The sequence below is a fragment of the Neoarius graeffei genome, chromosome 9 (genome assembly GCF_027579695.1).
Source record: "Neoarius graeffei isolate fNeoGra1 chromosome 9, fNeoGra1.pri, whole genome shotgun sequence".
Lineage (NCBI taxonomy): Eukaryota > Metazoa > Chordata > Actinopteri > Siluriformes > Ariidae > Neoarius > Neoarius graeffei.
In genome coordinates, this window is record NC_083577.1 from 6,745,830 (window position 1) to 6,761,862 (window position 16,033).

The window sequence follows — 16,033 nt, forward strand, 5'->3', positions numbered from 1 at the left end:
CTACTAGCTTGTATACTGCCTCACGAACTTTTAAAGGATTTAAAGTACACAGGGATTGGAATCTAAGGATAACTTTAATTTCATTTCTTTTACCTTCCTCTCTCCTCTCTTCATCGGGTTCTAGTTCTTTCCTTTTCTTACTTCCTCGATTGACCCTCTGCCATTCTCCTGAGTATATATTTCTCTCATTGTAGTCGCTTCAGGCTAGATCACCACCTTCATCTGCCTCCTCAATCCCCTCCATCTCACTCACTTCCTGCAAATCCCGGATCACACCTCCAGCCCCCCAAAACTCCACTCAGCCGAAATCTCGAAGATTTAAATTGGAAGAAGTTCCGTTCAGGGCGGCACGGTGGTGTAGTGGTTAGCGCTGTCGCCTCACAGCAAGAAGGCCTGGGTTCGAGCCCCATGGCCGGCGAGGGCCTTTCTGTGCGGAGTTTGCATGTTCTCCCCGTGTCCGCGTGGGTTTCCTCCGGGTGCTCCGGTTTCCCCCACAGTCCAAAGACATGCAGGTTAGGTTAACTGGTGACTCTAAATTGAGCGTAGGTGTGAATGTGAGTGTGAATGGTTGTCTGTGTCTATGTGTCAGCCCTGTGATGACCTGGCGACTTGTCCAGGGTGTACCCCGCCTTTCGCCCGTAGTCAGCTGGGATAGGCTCCAGCTTGCCTGCGACCCTGTAGAACAGGATAAAGCGGCTAGAGATAATGAGATGAGATGAGAGAAGTTCCGTTCAATCACTGTTGAAGCAAGAACCTCTCCCCGTTCTTTCTCCTCCACCCGCGTAGCACTTCCGCGTCCGTTGGATTTATATCCGTGAATAAAGTTCTGCGGATGTCGAGCAGAAACTCACGGGAGTATGTGCGCCTTGAGACTAATGGACGTGACAAAGACGAACAGATACACACTGTTTTAAAACACAAAAACCACGAAAACACTGTTCTGTCGGGACAGAGAGGAGCTGCTGCGTGTGTGCGCGCCGCCATCTTAGTACTTCTGTGAATATTTTCCGTAAAATGTGTTAGTAAATAAATAATCCTATGTTATTTTTTAAAAAGCAAATAAAAAATAAGCACTGGATAAAAACCCATCTATCTTTGGTAAATCAAGTTACAAATTTTGTTGTCCAGTGAGCAAGTGTTTATGAGATACATTACCTTGCACTTACGGTTGGATTCTCGGTGATGGTACACGTACGTCGTTCGTACAGATGTTGTACAGTCAAAGCCAACACAAATCAGGTCAATGCATTACCATATTCTCTTAAGTATGGGCACGAGGAGCTCTACTACTACATCGCAAACAGGAACAATTGTTCTACACTGTAATATTTACCACTTGTCATTGTATTTTAACAGAAAAATCAGTTCCAAAAAGATCTCCAGGAGGTTTACTGTAGGACAAAAAGAAGGATACATCTGGTGTTATAAGATGTTGTTTCTACCCTATAATTTACACTTGTTCTTTTAAAGGTAGTCTGCCTTTCAGATTTTTCAAGTGTAGGTCATAAAAAGAATTTGTGCAGGAAAATGGGGGCTGCGATAGTGAGGTGAGAAAGAGAGCGCAGGCAGAGAAGGATTTCAGGAGTCATTTGTGATAGGAAAGTCCCAGCAAAAGTGAAAGGTAAGATGTATAAGACAGTAGTGAGACCAGCTGTGATGTACGGATTGGAGACCGGACCCTTAACGAAGAGACAGGAGGCAAAGTTGGAGGTGGTGGAGTTGAGGATGTTAAGGTTTGCGATGGGAGGTTGGACAGGATAAGGAACGAGCACATCAGAGGGACAGCACATGTGGAGAGCTTGGGAATGAAGCTAAGAGAGATGAGACTGAGATGGTATGGGCACATCCTGAGAAGAGATGGAGAGCATGTGGGAAGGAGAATGTTGAGGATAGAGCTGCCAGGCAAACGAAAACGAGGAAGGCCAAAGAGGAGATGCATGGATGTGGTGAGAGAGGACATGAAAGTGGCAGGCGTGGTAGAGAAGGATGCGGAAGACAGGGAGCGATGGAGACGAAAGATCCGCTGTGGCGACCCCTAATCGGGAGCAGCCAGAAGAAGAAGGTCATAAAAAGAATTTTCCCCCGACACCCAAGTATTTTTGTTTAGTGGGCTGAAAGATACTGAATTTGAATCAGACTTCCAATTTCATTAGTTTTTAAATAGAACAATTATTGACTTTAAAGCCATGTGGCCCTAAATTCTCCACTAATTTTTTCCTGCTTCACCATGACCCGATTCAAGATACTACATCATGCATGACATGGTGGGCTTTCCCCGTTTGCACAAGGCATTGTGGGATACAAATTTGAAACAGGAGAGAAAAATGGAGGACGTGAGTGTGCGAATGAAATGTGAAAGAGCGACTACAGTAACGGAAAGAAAGCAAGAAGAAAAGACGTTATGTTCTCTACGAAGGAAAGGAAACGCAGGACCAAACTAATAAATATGGGCGCTCAGCGAGCACCTCGGTGTGATCAGCTGTTCGTTTACCGACAGAATGATAGAACTGTCAGTGCACTCTCAAAGGGAAACCTGTAGATGGCAGTAATGCAACACTGTGGATGCCAGCTGCCGTAAAACCCAAAAGAAGAAGAAGAAGAAGGTAAACCTGTGCATGCGCACACACACGGACTTCCTCTGTCGAGCGATTTCATGCACATTATTTGCTTTAATCCCCTCAGATTAAATAACTTCCCAGCCACAGAATGGCCTGATATTTTGTGAGATATTACAGAAATAAACAGATATCACAATCACCACATTTCAGACAGAACTAAATTTCACCGATTTTATGAAATTGAAAGGCCGTCTCGCTTTAATCGTTTTCTCTGGAACTGTCAGAAAAAGAAATCAGCTATTTTGTGACAGTGTTATTGTTATGGAAAGACTGGATGATGGTAGATCATGCCAAAATATAAATCTGTACCAACACCGCTCCTGAAATCCACCTAATAGTGCATCGGACTTAACAATATAATTGTACAGATTTTATTTTGTATATTTCTTCACACATCAGGATCCCGATACCAAATTCTGAGAAATAGGTAAAATATTTAAGTAAAATAATTAACTTTAAAAAATCAGGTTATTTATTTGAGTCTGAGAAAATACAGTGAGGCAAGTTTAGACATACAGTAGTGGATTCCAGAAATTTAAACAAGAGATAAAATGAAATATAAAAAAAACGGCATTTGTTTTTATTCCCATAAAATGCTTACAAGTTCAAATACAAAATAGCAAAATAGTACAAACAGTAAAACTGTCACAAAACAATTATTTTTTCACCAATAAATTCCTTCCACATAATGGTAAGATAAATATGGTAAGATTTTTAGCTTTCTGTGGCATCAATAAAGGTTAAAGACCCATCAATCAGGAAATTAAAAAAAAAAAGTTATATGCCATTACTCTGATGAACCTTCTACGTAGGTTAATGAATAAATATTATTGACCAAGCAAATATTAATCCAGGATTAAACTCTGTTGAAGTGTATTTCAACTTCTGGAAGCTTTGTTACATGAATGGCATTTAGCAGACGCTCTTATCCAGAGTGACATACAGCATACCCAGAGCAGCCTGGGGAGCAGTTGGGGGTTAGGTGCCTTGCTCAAGGGCACTTCAGCCATTCCTGCTGGTCCAGGGAATTGAATCAGCAACCGTTTGGTCCCAAAGCTGCTTCTCTAACCATTAGGCCATGCCCTACCCCCTTTGTGCATCTACTATACCAGCTGTTCAACAAAAGTTCATCTTCATAAAGACCTCATTCACAACTCCAGGTATAAATCTCTCTTTTGAATGATCAACACTTTAAAAAAATGTTATTTTATAGATAGTACATTGATTTGCTCACTTTTCTAGATGTTGTGCAATCACAGGGCAGGATGCCTACTGCCCCATTTATCGTCACCATTATCACCTAGTGGCCAAAATGGGAACTGCAACAAACACTGACAGAGACCCATTGGGGCAGGAATCACGTTGCTCCACAATAGATGACTTGCAACCATGTGATCAAAATGTGCTACGTCATGAGCATCCGCCATGATGGTGGATATACAAAGTAACTCGGATGGCAGCCCCTGAAAGCGTGTCTGTAAACAATGCTGAATTTTCTCAGTATTACCACAATTTGAACAGCCGAGCGAAGGTTCGATCCAAAGAGAAGATAGATATGTGTGGTTTTGACCCATATTATTTAAAAACATCAGACTTTTCTGAAGATAAGACGCTTCTACGATATCGCGTTCTATCTGGTTTGGCTGCCGAAGAATCAAGTCCGACCTTGGACGAAACATAGCCCATTTTCTGAGTGGGTGCCCAGTCTGGATTGTTTCTATCGTATAATTTTGCTGGTGCTCCTAGAAGCAAAATGGTAATACACGTGTTAAAATGATAACAATGACCGAGTGAACCATGGCAAGAGAACGCTCATTTTATACAGTAGCAACATTCTAGCAACACGAAATAAAATTCTTCCATGATATTATCAAGAACGCTTTTGAATCTCACCTGAGATAAAATGATTACTGTAAACACGAGCTGTTTTGGTTTGAGCATCTGTTAGATCAGCCCTGCTGATGTTGTTCGGCCGTGCTCATCTGCTCTCCGTACTAAGCCTCAGAGTTCCCTCGCCCTCTTTCCGAATCACAGATGGAATTCTAAAAAATCGGAACGTGCGATGGTCACAAGTACTGTTGTGACCACAACAGCACACATGCAGTACAAAGATATGGCGGAGCTAAAAGAACGCTTAAAGAAGTGGAAAAACAAAGAGAGTTGTGCACGCGTGAATATGTTTTGTATGGAATGTTGCTTAACCCCGCATTTGTATCTCCACCAACATGGCCGACATCTGGGCTCCTATTATGCTTTGACGTCACTTGCAAGTCAAGGATAGATGCAGGCACAGCAGACAGAACAGTTAATGATGGGGTTGCCAGATTGGGCTAGTTTAAATGTACTTAGCGGCCACTGAAATTTTCTATTATGTTATTATGCAGATACTCTGAAAATTATAGTAACCTATGGTAAAAGTCAAGCATGATAGCCTCTCAACTTTGTCTGAGGCTTTGTCATTACTGATGTTGTCCTGCTCCACCAAAATCTATAGTCATGAGCCACTCTAGCACTTACATCAAGCATTAATCAGGTATCCTATTGCACATACATTGGCACTGGCATCTCTTTCCTTATAATAATACATTTATTCGACAGTGAGTTCCATGCTGTGACACTTTGCAAGAGATGTTACTCAGAGGAAGTGGGATACACCCTCTGAAGTTTGCGAGGTGGACCTGGTGGACCTCGACAGCATGCCACGCCCTTTCGGCTGTGTCTTTTGGATCATGTGGAAGAACCTCGTCCTGAACTTCTCTCCCACAAAAGCATACAGCACTGGGTTGATACAGCAGTGCAGCAGTGCCAGGCTTTGTGTGATAAACATGGCCATGGTTACGCCATTTTTAGTTGTGCAGCTATCTTCTATCAGCTTAGCTCTCAGAAGCGTATCGACCATGGTGGCCAAGTTGAAAGGAGTCCAGCACAATAAGAATGCCACCATCACAGCTGCGATCACTTTCATGGCTCTGTGGCGCTGAAAACCTCTTGTATGCAGCAGTCTGGCCACAGTCACACCATAGCATGTCAGCATGACACACAGAGGTACCAGGAAACCCAGAACGTGCTTCATTACACGAGTTGCTAGCCTCCATTCAACTGCGGTGTCTTTTTCAAAATTTTCAGCGCAAATTTGCAAGTCTTGGCCTTCGGGGTAATGGACGTCATTGTACAAGGCAGGGAGTGAAAGTAGGATACCCAAAACCCAGACAGTTATGCAAACAGCCCAGGTACACAAGATCCTTTGGACCTTCCGGGCCTCCATAGCTCGCACGATGACCATGTAGCGATCTACACTAATGCAAACCAAAAAGAGGATGCTGGTGTAGAAGTTTGCATCTTTAACTAAGTTGACCAGCTTGCACATGGTGTCACCGAAGATCCATCCAAGAATGATAGAGGTGGAGAAGAAAGGGAGGGTGAGGGCCATCAGCATGTCGGCGATCACCAGGTGGAACAGGTAGATGTCAGATGGAGAAAGAAACCGCAGGTTTGAGAGGATCACTAACCCAACAATTATATTGCCAGGGATTGCAAGGAGGAAGATGTGCACAAATAAAATGCACATGGCAATGTTGATGGAGACTGATGGCATGCTCAAAGTCGGGCATGCTATGGTCGTCTCATCAACAATGAAGGTGGAGTTCAGGACGTACGTAGAGTTGAATTCCAGGTCATAAAACTCAGAAAAGTCAATCTGAAGACGTGAATTGTTTGGCTCTAAAAGTGAAAAAGAAGTTTGGAATTGTTTTAGAATGAGAAATATTTTAATTATTTAGGGCAACAAACAGATTATACAGTGGGTGGGTCTTCACCTTCCTGCTGCAGTGGATGATCTCACCTGGTTACCATGGAGACTGCACTTCCCAAGAATTTGCATATACAACTAATACACAACTAATACTTTTTAACATATTTTGTACCATTTCATTGTTGTTGTTGTTGTTTATTATTAAATCTTCACTATCCAGTATCACCCAGAAGAGAATGGGTTCTGTTTTGAGTCTGGTTCCTGTCAAGGTTTCTTCCTCATGTCATCACAGGCAGCTTCCCCTCACCTCTGATTTCCTCATGAGTCAAAATAAACCAAAATCTACATCAGGCTTTCCAGCTAATTTAATCACTTTGCTGGGAAAATGGCTTTTGGTGGTTGGATATGATATCCAGTACCAGTCAAAAGTTTGTACACACCTTCCAAGTCAATTTTTTTCTTTATTTTTATGAATTAAAAGCCACTTCACATCTTAAAGTAATGATGGATGTCGTTTCTCTTTACTTAGTTGAGCAGTTCTTGACATAATATGGATTATTCCAGATTACTTATCTGAAGATGTGAGCACACACACACAGAGAAGTGGGCAACTGTGCTACAGCACCAGTTGGGGGTTAAGTGCCTTGCTCAAGGGCATTTCAGCCATTCCTGCTGGTCCAGGGAATTGAACTGGCAGCCTTTTGGTCCCAACACTGCTTCTCTAGCCAATTAGGCCATGGCTTCTTCTATTATTAGCTGCTATTTGATCTCAAATACATTAAAAAGTTAAGAAACTTGTCCACTAATTAACTTTTGACAAGGCACACCTCTTAATTGGAAAGCATTCCAGGTGAAGCTGGTTCAGATAATGTCAATAATATGCAAAGCGTCATGAAGGTAAACACTGGCTACTTCGAAGAATCTAAAATATCAAACATATTTTGTTCTGTTTTGTAGAAAATACAACATACAAAAAAAACCCAACTATGAATGAGTAGAGTAGGGGTATGTAAACTTTTTTACTGGTACTGTAGCTTAGATATAATATATTTTTTGCTGGACAATGACAACTTTTTAAATCGGTGGGTTTCCATTGCAGCTTTGTGTAAAATGGAAGCAAATTTTTTTTAAAAGTCACAAAACACAATTGCAAATAGTCTGTGTTTCCATTGAGTGATGTGATTAAAGCTGGATTTTCTCCTCTTGTGACAATTATTCCAATTAAACCTGGCAACAGATCTCCAAGACTTGATAAATGCTTGCATGGTGATTTGATCGCATGTCATGTGATTTAAATGTGAAAAATGTGTTTCCGTTTCAATTTTGCAAAATGTTGCTTTGGTGAATCATCCAAAAATCCACCTCATGTAAGTGCATTTTATTTATTTATTTATTTATCTTGCCTTCATTGCTGCCACTTTTACACAGTTTTTATCTTCATTTATCACAATTCTTGTTTTTAGCACTATTACAGTTTTTCTCAAATGCTAAAACACAAAAGCCAATCCTCTAAACCAAATGACCAGTTGTCTAAACACATTTACTAAATCTAGCCATCATTTGCCAATATCATAAACACATTTCACATGAAGACACAATTCACAAAACACAATCCTCCGTTCTCATAAATCTAAACACATTTTTCCTTGCTAAAACACAAGTTGCAAAAGAACTCTGCTCATATTCTCAAATGAAAGCTCGTGCGATGCAAAATGCTTGCCACAGTCAGCAATATTTGAACACAATGAACACACCTGGCGTCATTAATTACACACAACGACTCAAAATTGAAGACACTTGTTGCTAATGCTGTGACCACATGTATAAAAGCAAGTTCAGAGTGCACAGTTTGCTGAAGATTCCAAACAAACACAATGGATGAAGGCAGAGTCAGGGGAAGAGGAATTCGAGTCAGAGGAGGGAGAGGAGCTGACCATGGAGGGAGAAGAGCTGGCCATGGAAGAAGAGGAGCAGGCCAATGAGGAAGTGGAGTTCAAATCAGAGGAGGAAGAGGTGCAGGCCAACGAGGAAGAGGAGGAGGCCCAGGAGGGAGAGGACAAGGTCCAGGAGGAAGAGCAAGACAACCTCGCACCATCATTACGGACGAGATGCGAGCAACAGTCATTGACCATGTCATTGTCCATGGCATGACAATGGCTGAAGCAGGACTAAGAGTCCGTCCAAACCTGAGTAGGTTCACCGTGGCCGCCATTATCAGGGCATTCAGACAACACAACAGGTATTGTACTCTATTGCTTTCTTTGTCACAATACAGTTTTACAAGCCTGTGAAAGTAGTCTATTGGTTTCAAATCAATTGTTATTGTAAAACATGTCAATTGACAACACATGTTTCTTTCTTTAGAGTTGAAAGAATGCCACATAGAGGTGGGAGGGTTGCCATATTTACAGCGGTACAAGAAACCCTCATTGTGGATATGGTTCGTGAGAACAACCTCATCAGACTCCGGGAGATCAGAGACAAAGTCATTGCCGATAATGTCAACTTTGAGAGCATTGATGATGTCAGCTTGGCCACAATAGACCGAGTTCTCCGGCGCCAAAAGATGCGGATGAAACAGGTCTGTAGGGTTCCCTTTGAGCGCAACTCTGCGCGACACAAAGACCTACGTTACGAGTATGTGCAAGTAAGTATACATCCATCTTCACAGTACAGTTAGTGGACATACTGTGTTGCTTAGTGGCCTACATTACTTCTGGACAATACTGTGCTACCTGATTGACTGTTGTTCTGAACACCTGTGCACTTTCACATTTTCACAGAGGATATTACAGTTGGACACGATGGCCAGACCTCATGAGTACCTCTTCCTGGATGAGGCTGGCTTCAACCTGCAGAAACGAAGGCAAAGAGGCCGTAACATCATTGGCCAAAGAGCCATCACTGAGGTTCCTGGCCAACGGGGGGGTAATATTACTCTTTGTGCGGCCATGGGTTCGGAGGGGCTTGTCCACCGGCATGCTGTCCTTGGGTCTTACAACACCCAACGTCTCCTCACCTTCCTAGAGGAGCTAAGAGACATCCTCCTGGACCGCCAACAACACCATCCTGGGCCCGCACATCCCATTTATGTGATCATTTGGGACAATGTCCGCTTCCACAGAACAAACCAAATCAGAGAGTGGTTCACCACCAACAGTAACCAGTTTTTAAACGTCTGTCTGCCACCCTACTCCCCTTTCCTGAACCCTATAGAGGAGTTCTCATCGTGGAGATGGAAGGTTTATGACAGACAACCATACACTAGAGAGAACCTCCTAAGGGCAATGGAGCTGGCCTGTGGTGACATCCCAGTGGAGGCCTTCCAAGGATGGATGCGCCATTCCAGGGCGTTTTTCCCGCGGTGCCTGGCAAGAGAGAATATAGCCTGCGATGTGGATGAGGTGATGTGGCCCGATGCAGCTCAGCGACATGATGCCGCACAGTGATTGTGGTGTGTGTGTGGTGTGAATAAAGTAAATAAAAAAACTTCAAACCCTGAACATGTTTTCAAGAGTACTGTTGTGTGCAATAGATTCTGTTTTTGCATTGAGTTGTTACAGTAGTGTACATGCAGTATTTTCTATAGATTTATACTCTTCATATGAAACTCACAAATCTAAATGCCTAATCCTCTACAGAGATCTAAGTGTGAAAGTTTTAGTTTTGAAGTGAGAAGGTGTGAGAAGGTTCACAAACGCTTCCTCTATGTTCCCCAATGTCTAAACACAACACCCTTTTCTAAAGCTACATAAACACAACCACACCTTCTCACTTTCACACCAAAAGAGCAGCTCGAAGCTTTCAAAAATGTAAACACTATACACATCATTATACACTACAGCAAAACAATTGAAAACACAATGCTCAATTTGTGAGAAGGTTCTTTGTTTCATAACTGCCAATGCATATTTTTTGAAACTTTACAGTAACGGATCTTAGATCTCTGTAGAGGATTAGGCATTTAGATTTGTGAGTTTCATATGAAGAGTATAAATCTATAGAAAATACTGCATGTACACTACTGTAACAACTCAATGCAAAAACAGAATCTATTGCACACAACAGTACTCTTGAAAACATGTTCAGGGTGTGAAGTTTTTTTATTTACTTTATTCACACCACACACACACCACAATCACTGTGCGGCATCATGTCGCTGAGCTGCATCGGGCCACATCACCTCATCCACATCGCAGGCTATATTCTCTCTTGTCAGGCACCGCGGGAAAAACGCCCTGGAATGGCGCATCCATCCTTGGAAGGCCTCCACTGGGATGTCACCACAGGCCAGCTCCATTGCCCTTAGGAGGTTCTCTCTAGTGTATGGTTGTCTGTCATAAACCTTCCATCTCCACGATGAGAACTCCTCTATAGGGTTCAGGAAAGGGGAGTAGGGTGGCAGACAGACGTTTAAAAACTGGTTACTGTTGGTGGTGAACCACTCTCTGATTTGGTTTGTTCTGTGGAAGCGGACATTGTCCCAAATGATCACATAAATGGGATGTGCGGGCCCAGGATGGTGTTGTTGGCGGTCCAGGAGGATGTCTCTTAGCTCCTCTAGGAAGGTGAGGAGACGTTGGGTGTTGTAAGACCCAAGGACAGCATGCCGGTGGACAAGCCCCTCCGAACCCATGGCCGCACAAAGAGTAATATTACCCCCCCCGTTGGCCAGGAACCTCAGTGATGGCTCTTTGGCCAATGATGTTACGGCCTCTTTGCCTTCGTTTCTGCAGGTTGAAGCCAGCCTCATCCAGGAAGAGGTACTCATGAGGTCTGGCCATCGTGTCCAACTGTAATATCCTCTGTGAAAATATGAAAGTGCACAGGTGTTCAGAACAACAGTCAATCAGGTAGCACAGTATTGTCCAGAAGTAATGTAGGCCACTAAGCAACACAGTATGTCCACTAACTGTACTGTGAAGATGGATGTATACTTACTTGCACATACTCGTAACGTAGGTCTTTGTGTCGCGCAGAGTTGCGCTCAAAGGGAACCCTACAGACCTGTTTCATCCGCATCTTTTGGCGCCGGAGAACTCGGTCTATTGTGGCCAAGCTGACATCATCAATGCTCTCAAAGTTGACATTATCGGCAATGACTTTGTCTCTGATCTCCCGGAGTCTGATGAGGTTGTTCTCACGAACCATATCCACAATGAGGGTTTCTTGTACCGCTGTAAATATGGCAACCCTCCCACCTCTATGTGGCATTCTTTCAACTCTAAAGAAAGAAACATGTGTTGTCAATTGACATGTTTTACAATAACAATTGATTTGAAACCAATAGACTACTTTCACAGGCTTGTAAAACTGTATTGTGACAAAGAAAGCAATAGAGTACAATACCTGTTGTGTTGTCTGAATGCCCTGATAATGGCGGCCACGGTGAACCTACTCAGGTTTGGACGGACTCTTAGTCCTGCTTCAGCCATTGTCATGCCATGGACAATGACATGGTCAATGACTGTTGCTCGCATCTCGTCCGTAATGATGGTGCGAGGTTGTCTTGCTCTTCCTCCTGGACTTTGTCCTCTCCCTCCTGGACCTTGTCCTCTTCCTCCTGGACCTTGTCCTCTCCCTCCTGGACCTTGTCCTCTCCCTTGTTGGCCTCCTCCTCTCCCTCGTTGGCCTGCACCTCTTCCTCCTCTGATTTGAACTCCACTTCCTCGTTGGCCTGCTCCTCTTCTTCCATGGCCAGCTCTTCTCCCTCCATGGTCAGCTCCTCTCCCTCCTCTGACTCGAATTCCTCTTCCCCTGACTCTGCCTTCATCCATTGTGTTTGTTTGGAATCTTCAGCAAACTGTGCACTCTGAACTTGCTTTTATACATGTGGTCACAGCATTAGCAACAAGTGTCTTCAATTTTGAGTCGTTGTGTGTAATTAATGACGCCAGGTGTGTTCATTGTGTTCAAATATTGCTGACTGTGGCAAGCATTTTGCATCGCACGAGCTTTCATTTGAGAATATGAGCAGAGTTCTTTTGCAACTTGTGTTTTAGCAAGGAAAAATGTGTTTAGATTTATGAGAACGGAGGATTGTGTTTTGTGAATTGTGTCTTCATGTGAAATGTGTTTATGATATTGGCAAATGATGGCTAGATTTAGTAAATGTGTTTAGACAACTGGTCATTTGGTTTAGAGGATTGGCTTTTGTGTTTTAGCATTTGAGAAAAACTGTAACATTAGTTTGCTCCTGAACATGGCGTATGAACAGGTGAATGTGCTTCTCTTTGTCAGGGAGTGTGAAGTATTCTGTCAGAGATGGTTGGGAGACGGATGGAAGTGCAGAAGGTGTGTTTATTAATACAAGTGAAGACGGTAAACAATCCACAGATGATAGGTCGAGCGAGGCACAAACAGGCTACCGTAGACTTGGCAGAATCAAAGACGAGAAACAGGAAATCAGGGATCAGGAAATCAAACAAGGAAATAAGGCTTGGTAATGTGTCAGCAATGCAACGCAATACTTCGCAAAGTAAGTGTGTTTTCACAGTTTTTATATTGGTGCGCTGATGCACCTTAATCCTGTGCAGGTGCGAGTCGTTTACAGTGTGTGAGAGAGAGTCCGCTTGGTGTGCGCGCTGTCCGGAGCGCGCCCGAGAGTCTATCTGATGCACGCGCCAAGGCGCACAGATGTGTCATTCTTGCACGAAATTACTATAAAAATTAATGTAGATATAAATATCTTATGCAAAATTATTATGGCATGTTACAAAAAAAATAAAGAAAAAAATCTGAATCCTCATCTCTAATTTATGAGTCCGAATGCAGTTAATGCACGAGTCTGAGTCCGAGTCCAAGTCATCAGTGTTAAAGTCCAAGTCGAGTTACGAGTCCTTAAAATTAGGACACGAGTCGGACTCAAGTACTACAAGCCTGGTTACATTTTTATCTGTATACTGCTTAGTTGGCTTGTTCAAGGAATCTTTTTTTTAATTCTATCTATCTATCTATCTATCTATCTATCTATCTATCTATCTATCTATCTATCTATCTATTAATTAACTTTTTTGTGTCATTTGTGTTTTTTTCCTCCAAAATTCACATTTTCCATTACTTTTTTTTGTTTTGCAATTTCAAATTGCATATTAAGCAGGTTAATAAAAACCTGCTTATTGTCTTACCTACCTCGCTAGCTATTAATGTAAGTTTGATTCAAGTATGAAATTTTGGTCACAAATTAAAGGATAAACCAAGATAAAATATTCAGTGTATCTTAGCGTAGGTTCTTCAAATCTCTGAACGGAAATGTACTGGAGCAATGAACATCGTTCTTCCAAAACATTTTCCTTCAGCGGGTGTGAGGTTGAAATACAGTCACTATATGCTTCATAGCATATAATTTACACCGTCAAACTATTCAGTGAGAGCTCATGCCCTGTGCGTGCTGGCATTATTATCTTGGAAGCCTCTGTTATTATTATTTTTTTATGTTAAAATTTGCCTGTTACTGAGTATATTCCATTCTTTAACCCTTTGATGCAAAACATGGGTCAAAAGTGACCCGGCTGAGTTTTTATCTTCTATATCTTTGCAATAAATTAATTCCATCATTCAGTATTCAAGGTATTCCTCAATTAACTTGTTTTTCATCATCATACATCCTTATTTTATTTTTTCCTTTCTTACTTTTTGAATAAAAACCTGTTTTGTATCACTACCCTTCTAATGCGCAACATGGGTCAAAAACGACCTGCATTCATTTTTCAGGTTATTTCATGTACGGCTGAGTGTTTCTATCATATACTTTTGAAATAAATTCATTTTGTCATTATATCTTGTTTTTGTTTAGCACAAATCATCATTTTTATTTTTCCTTTCTTAAGTTATGAACAAGCACAGCTTTTGTAATTCTACATCAAGTTGACACACATGGGTCAGAACCGACCCGCATGCAGTGTTTGGTGGGAACTGTGAATTGTGCTTGTGTCAGACATTTCACAGCTCAGCACAGCGCCCTTTGCCCATCTAATACATGCAAGTAATGTTTTTCAATTGTTCTAACATTACCTTAGAAAAAAATGGATTATGTTTAGGTTCCCTTGAGAGTGAGTAGATTACTTGTCAGAAAGTTACAAGTAATTACTATTAGCTACCGAGCTGTCGACATATTCTACTTTAGTTAGCTAATTTTATTGTAGTTGGCTTAGCTAACTACATAGTTAATAAATAAATAAATAACTGGCCCCATTCACTGCTAAAGTAATTACTTGAAACACATTATTATTATAGTATTAAGGCATTTAATTTTAAATCACACTTGGATGACCCATGTGTAGTAATATAAAAAGTATTTTTGTTCATAAAGTAGGAAAGAAAAAATTTAATTAATGATTTGTGGTAATTAAAAACAAGATATTTAAAGAATACTTGGAATATTCAATCATAAAATAAATTGATTTCAAAAGATAGAGCAAAGAAAAACTCAGTCAGCATGAAATAACCTGGAAAATGAATACGGGTCATTTTTGACCCATGTTGTGCATTAGAAGGGGTGGGCATATGTTTTGCATCAAAGGGTTAAGGACATATAAACACTTTTAATGTTTAATTTTTTGGAAAATGAATGAAAATTTGCTCTTTTCTGTTCTTCTGATACAGTAATGCAGAATATAGAAGAATATATATATAGGGAATAATAATATAGAAATTAAATGCTTATGTTTTTACTATAAATGTAAATAAGATTTGTATTATATCATATTTGCTATTGTCAATTTCTATTCTTTTTTTGTAAACAACAACAACAACAACAACAGAGAAATCAAATCAGTCTCTCTTACCGATCATTGTGACTTCCTTTCCCAGCAACTCAGCGTGTGTAAGGTTCTGTCGTGATGTACACAAGTGTCAAGAGAGCAGTGAAGACGCACACAGCCATCGGGACGTTATGTTATATCCTGTTTGCTCAATCCCAAAATCTGGGCCTTAAAAAGACCAAACCTTCCCTGCTCTCTATCCAAACCTTGATGTAAATAATAAAACATGAAACACTTTATATTCCTCAACACTAATGTTATCAGTAGAGAAACTGTATAGTTTCTTGTTTTGGTTGAAAAAATAATAATTTAAGAAAAGTGAATGCTGCTCAAACTCTTTGTAGTGGAGAGCTACGGTATAGGATGACGTTGAGGATGTTGCATTCATGTGAAAAAAAAGCACAAGATCATTGTGGTGGTGATGAGCGCTAACTAGGGAAGTTTTCACACTCATTTGGTCACAAGACTTACACTCGTGTCTAACTTTGGGTCCCAGTATGATCATAATGCTGAAGCCAAGAACAAAACATGTCACATTCTCAGCATGTGATATATAAAATGAAACTAAGATGTATAAACCAGATCAAAACAAAGAGTAGCACTCTGTTTGAAAGGAACCTACATAGAGCCTTTGGAATACATTCATATACCGGTATATTTATATATTTTTTTTAAATGTTGGAGCATTTATGTTAGTCAAGTCAAAGTCCCTTCCATGCCAGGATCTGGTCTTCCCAGGCAGTCTCCTGTTGCAGTATTAACCAGCTCTTTGAGGCACGTGGGTGTGGCACCGATCTCCGTTTCTATAGCCCTCGGCCTCTCGCCTATTATATGGCTAGGGTTACAGTGGACGGATCAGTCCTCTGATAACCGCAAGAGTTTGACTCCATACTCACATCAGT

At 41.4% G+C, this 16,033-nt stretch overlaps 1 protein-coding gene across 1 annotated transcript; it reads right to left on the reverse strand.

The window, feature by feature from the left end:
- Window positions 1-3,249: 3,249 nt before the first annotated feature.
- LOC132891125 (C-X-C chemokine receptor type 1) lies at window positions 3,250-15,219 on the reverse strand. The gene is made up of 2 exons (XM_060928587.1): window positions 15,156-15,219; window positions 3,250-6,338 (listed from the first exon to the last, which is right to left on the reverse strand). Exons 1-2 carry the CDS (start codon window positions 15,160-15,162, stop codon window positions 5,254-5,256), a joined length of 1,092 nt encoding a protein of 363 aa, XP_060784570.1. The 5' UTR covers window positions 15,163-15,219; the 3' UTR covers window positions 3,250-5,253.
- Window positions 15,220-16,033: the final 814 nt, after the last annotated feature.